This window comes from Mus caroli, unplaced genomic scaffold, assembly GCF_978045245.1.
Source record: "Mus caroli unplaced genomic scaffold, Mus_caroli_1 scaffold_5, whole genome shotgun sequence".
NCBI lineage: Eukaryota > Metazoa > Chordata > Mammalia > Rodentia > Muridae > Mus > Mus caroli.
This window is the reverse complement of record NW_028227260.1, coordinates 22085175-22091237: the sequence shown is the minus strand read 5'-3', so window position 1 is coordinate 22091237 and position 6063 is coordinate 22085175. Positions and strand designations below refer to the sequence as shown.

General features: G+C 44.9%; 1 protein-coding gene across 1 annotated transcript; it reads right to left on the bottom strand.

The window, feature by feature from the left end:
* Positions 1-529: 529 nt before the first annotated feature.
* LOC110286734 (protein FAM156A/FAM156B-like) lies at positions 530-5865 on the bottom strand. The gene has a single exon (XM_085837978.1). It carries the CDS (start codon positions 5741-5743, stop codon positions 5129-5131), a length of 615 nt encoding a protein of 204 aa, XP_085694104.1. The 5' UTR covers positions 5744-5865; the 3' UTR covers positions 530-5128.
* Between the last annotated feature and the right edge of the window lie 198 nt (positions 5866-6063).

The window sequence follows — 6063 nt, the reverse complement described above, 5'->3', positions numbered from 1 at the left end:
GATATACACACTTGGTCATGTATCCCCATGACAGTTCCATAATCAGGGTATTACTGTTGGGTTGATTACATGAGAAAAGTGAAAGTGGTGGGATTTAGCACATGGTGGAGGACAGGCAGGATGCAGTGGTACACCTCATTATGTCCTTTTCAGGCATGTACACTGTGTCTGTCCGTCCAGGTCAACATTTTCTCCTCATTCAGTATGTTACCCTGACAGCAACCATTACAATTTATGTCTCAATTGCTTAATTTTGGGGACAACAAAACTTGAATGGCCATTAAAATCTCAAAGTATACAATGAGATTCTTCTTGGCGTACTTAGTTCAACCTATCATGTCAAATCTCAGGGCACAAGTATTGATGATTTTTCATGGGACACATCTCAGCAAGTTTCACCAACTTATACCTCACTATAACCAGTGACAGTTTTCTCATTGTAAATATATATATATATATATATATATATATATATATATATATATACACACCATTTTATGGTGTCACATACAGTGAGGTAATCCAGTACATATGTACTCAAATACATACATATATACATGTACTTACATACATACTTATATGAGCTTTCTCTTTTGCTTCGGTATTTGTTAAGCTCATTTAACTTGTCATTACAACCTGAGCAAATACATGGTGTCTGAAATGTCATAATTTCCTCTGCTCTCTTCCCTAATGTGTGTGTGTGTGCTGTTCTCCAATCTTCAGAATCTCTTTGTCTACTCATCAGATCATAGACACTGAGAAACACTCCATTTCAGCACTTTTATCAAAGTGCCCTGCACAGAAGTAACAAGGCCACTTGCACAGGAGGAATAGCATCTGTGGCTGGGGGTCATAGCTTGTTCACAGTCTCCACCAACTTGAGGAAACAAACTAGCCAATCTGCATACTCTTACTCAAAACCAATAACCCCTGCAGCTAGTGGCCAGAGTCTATGTCCTCATTCTCTCTGAATTTGCTTCTCAGAAGCAGGTCCAGACAATCTTAGGTAAACTGCCAATATTGAATAGGCTCAGAAACTGAGCATGCTCTCTCACACTTGCACTCTAGGCCTGGGTCCTGAAAAATGAGGCTGGTAATGTGACAGTCTTCATGTGTCCTGGCTTTTGCTACCTATAACCTAGGTGTTGTGGTTTGTATATTCTTGGGCCAGGAAGTGGTACCATTTGGAGGTGTGGCCTTGTTGGAATAGGTGTGACCTGGTTGGAGTAGGTGTGTCACTGTGAGTGTGGGCTTAAGATCCTCACCCTAGTCGCCTGGAAGTCAATCTTCCACTAGCAGCCTTTGGATGAAGACGTAGAACTCTCAGCTCCTTCCTGCACCATGCTTGCCTGGATGCTGCCATGCTTCCACCTTGATGGTAATAGACTGAACCTCTGATCCTGTAAGCCAGCCCCAATTAAATGTTGTTTTTATAAGACTTGCCTTGGTCATGGTGTCTGTTCACAGCAGTAAAACCCTCACTAATACACTAGGCAACCCACCAAACTTCATCCTGTCATGAAGAGCTTGTTCCCCCAGGTTTTGATAGCACAGGGGTTTTTGAATGGCATTAAGAATCTACACCTCTGCCCACCAAGCTTTCCCAGGATCCTCAGGGGGCCCCAAGCTCAGTCATGACATTTATGGCACAGAATGGTACAAGGGGGAAATGTAACTCTATTTCCAAAGGGATGTGAGAGGTTGGCAAGATGCAGTCCTACAGACAAATCAGGTTTCACTGATGAAAGGCATTCTAATGGCATCACCATGACAACAGGCAAGGCATAATTAGAATCCCTCTTGTAGCACCAGTTTTTAAAGGTGCTTGCTGCAGTGATGAGAGCAGCAGAGCAACATATCTAAGGTACTGAAAAGTGCTCATAAAGCTGTCTTCTCACACAGGCAGCACCCCTCCAAAGAGTGTGAGGACAGAAATGGAGCACACTGAGTTGGAGGCTTCACTACTCAGAAAGAAAAATGGTAGAATTTGAAGCTCAAATATGATTCATTAAAACTGTCCAGTTCATGTCTGGGAATCCATGTGGGCAGGTAAAGTGTCTCCCATAAGGGAATGAGGGCCTGAAGTTGGATTTCCAGCCCCCACTCAAAGCCAGACCTGGAAAGGCCACAGTCATAATCCTACTGCTGCTAGGCAGAGAACAGAGGAATCCTAGAACTAGTACTCCATCAGATGAAGCCAAATTGGTAAGTTTCCTGATCTTACAAAGGACTAGTCTGTACACACATGATGGGACGCATTAGAGGAACATGCACAGAATCAACATTGGACCTCTACCCACACAGTCACAGCTGGCTACACTGACACACACATGCAGGTACATACTCATACAGTGTACATAGAATAGTGTAGCTCAACCCCCTGAAGCAGGGGATTAATTGAAGAAATGCAATTAAATGGGGTAAAGAAGAGTAGTCAGTGATTATGGTCAAGTGAGATTATCAACAATACTCAAGTAACCCAGGGGGGGGCCCTCATCCCCCATCCCCTTAGAGGACCACCTGTAGGGCAAGCAAGGAGCAAGAGGAAGGGCTCCCAAGCCATTACAATGACTAGGACAGAGTTCTTGGCCAAGCTCTCAGTGTTCTTATCCACTGTAGAATGGAGGTTTCTGAGTGTTGTAATAATAGGTTAACAGCTGAGCCTGAGCCAACATGCAAAAGGTTCCTGCATCTCCGGGACAAAAGAGTCACAGGGGATCCTGTTGTTGATTGAAGTGGCTCTCTTGAGTATCCAATAAGGTGGAACCTTAGGCCGCATGGTTCCATGACCATCTTACTACGCTGTCATCTAACTCTGAAACTTTCCTGTCTTTACTCTGAAGAGGGGCAGATAGGGATGCTTGATGCACAGAGGACATCAGGAAGACCACCAGGTAGTTGAAGTATCAGGGAAGATGTCACAGGAGGAAAACATGGCACTACTTCAGAGGGACTGTTGAGTGAAACAATGATAAGTGTTGCTGTTTCAAAAGGAGAATTAGTGCAAAGTGACCAGGCAAACTTAAGTATTATGGAAATTTAACTCGTCACAGTCACTAGCATGGCTCAGACAATGTGTTACTAAACTCACAGTATGTAACACAAAACACTTGTGTCCAGAATTAAAGGTGAGATCACTGCCCAGTTTCTTTACCTCTCATAATCTCTGGCAGGACCGCAATATGACATCCCACTTAACATAAACAACAGGAGCCAGGCACTCACTGGAACAGGGGATTTCATGCCATCTGGTACAATCAGAGGACCACACATCCTTGAAAAAAGCAAATCAATTCCATGTCAGGAAAGTTAAAGTACATGTGTACACCCTGGTGTACCACTCTGGTCAGACAGAGATATAGAAGATACCTGTACAGAGCCTGCAGGTCAAGGGGCATGTGAGGATGAAGGATGACAAACAGTAGTCAGTGACATATCTCATCAGTAGTCAGTGGCATATCTCATAGATATTCTCCTGTTACCTAGTACACAAGAGGCTCTGCTTCTTATGGCCAAATGGCCAGGGAGAAGGGTTATCCTGCTAGGATGCCTTCACCCACACAGTTACCACCCACACAATTACGGCTGTCAGAAATGTGTTCTCAGCTTCCTCCAGCTCCCTCTCTCATTCAGAAGTTATGTAGTGAGTGCTGTTCCTGAGCTATAGTGAAGAGCTTCCCCAGGATTTCAATTCAGTCCACTCAGAAGTAACAAGATAAAATGAGCCTGGAGGTTAGAAGCAGGTTTGATTTAAGCATACATGGCTTTCTGGTTCCCACTGCAGAATAGTTGCTATAAAGCAAACTGGAATAATGGCCAGGTCAAAGTTGACCAAGAAAACCCTGCTACTTCGACCCTCGTGTATGATATAGGCAGGTTAAATGCTGTCTTTTTTGTCAATTCACCTAGGGACGAATTTCTGCACTCCTATCTCTTAGATGATTAGAGATTTTACCAGCTATAAAAAAGAAAAGAAAGGAAAAACAGCATACACAGATTACCAATACTACAAATGATAGACTCATATTGAGTACTTTCAACTGCTGGCCATTAACCACTAAGGGAACACTTGAGGGATAGCTGCATAGCCCTCCCCAGCTTCCAATTTTCTGTGTATACCCAGGACATGGTTATACATAGTGCCATTATGGGAAAAGGTGGGACTTGTAACCTAAGTCCCTACAACATTCACCATGTATCACCAATTTCTGAGGCCATAATGATGTCCTCCAAACCTTCCTTCAGTACAGTTCTTATCCACTCCCTAAACTGTTGATGCTGCTCCCTGCAGGCATATGGGAGCTTCTAATCTCCTTGGCTCCTCGTCTAAATGAAACTATGGCTTCCCTGACCTGCTCTAGTGTCTTTACATTGTTATATTAGTGAGATGAAGAGTTAGAAGGTAGGAGTGGGAGAGGGATGACACATAGTTCTGTAATCTCATGATTTCTGCTTTGATCATAATTGAGTGAACACATGGGAAATTCCTCCAGAGACCAACCAGTTGGACCACAACTTCTCTTCTTCCATGTAGGTTCAGACCATTGGACGTTTTAACCACTACAGTACACTGAATTGCTCCCTTAAGTTCACATTCCCTGGCTTCAGTTTCTGGAAAGTGCAAGTGAAATTCTTTCTCTGATACATAGCACATGCACCCCAATGTATATAATAATCTTTCTGGTGGGGGAACTCAAGAAACTGACATCAAGAAGACATGTGGATGTATGTCTTCTCTCTATATACACAGATATACATAGGTATACAAATGGCATTGGTTCTTTTTAACAAGAAGTTGAAGGAGGTATTGAGCTTAAGAAAAATCAGTGAAAACTCTCAGTGTATGAATCACATCACACACATTTGGGGATCACATGTACCCAGTTTTCTTCTGTATAGGCTAACACTTAGCACCACATCCAAAAAGGCATGCTAAAAGACAGGCAGGGTAGTTGTGATCTTTCCAGGGACAATTCACATCATAGCACAAGTGTTGGGACACATCCACTGGCAGTGGACTGCCTTGACCTCAGAGGAGTCCACACCCATAAGACACCAATGCAGCACCTTCTAAATGCATTTTAACATGTATCCTCTGTGAGTCAGCACCTTAGCCTTCTTACATCCTCTACTTGAGCATCCTCTGGAACATCTTCAGGCTTTCCTGCTGCCTCTCCAGCTGGCGCATGTCCTCTGGCTCCTGCTGCTGCCAAGGTTCCTCTGGCAGGGGGACGGGTCTGTTGGCTCCCAGGCTGAGGGTGAGGCCATTGAGACCCTGCACCAGCATTTCCCAGGAGGGAGGGTTGGGGGTCGCGCTCTTCTGCCCACTCATCCCAGCAATATTCTGCACATGGCCCTGACATCGAAGCTGATTCTGAGATTTGTCACCTGAGGGAAAGCCTCTGAGATCCCTTTCAAGCAGGTAAGGTGCCATGTGATCCCGGTGCCAACGTCTCGAATGCCTCAGGAAGACTTTCTTCCTCTGAGGAAAGCCCTGCTTCTCCCAGTACTGCTGCCACAGGGCCTTCTTCTCCCGGGCCTGCTGCTGGAACAGCCCCTCTGACAGAGAAGCAGGGACACCGGAGCGGGGACTGGGGCTGACGCTCAAGATGCTGAGACCCATGCTTAACTTTTCTGAAGAGGAAGGCTGAGGGGCTGCCGAGGCCTCTTGAGAGCTCCTCACAGTGGCTATGCATGAGGGTACGGAAATTGACATTGGATCCCATTTCTGCAGTGGATCCATGGGGGTCTAGTCTGAGCTGGGGGCCACACTGAGCCCTGGATCCAGGAAGAAAAGTGAAAGTGGAGGCTTGTGGATTAACTAGGCGAGAGCTAGGAGGGATGTATGAAGCCAGGAAAATCCAGACTGTAACAAGAGATGAGAAGAGAAGAAAAAAGAAGAAATAAAGCTCATGATTATTCAACTCATGCTACACACACTCCAGTGTAGTCTGCTTGACAGGCCTAGAGGCCTGAAAGCACTCACAAGGCAAAGAGTTTCAGAGAAACTCAACCTCCCGGAACCTTGGTATTCTCATAACCTGTATACTCATACTCTATCCC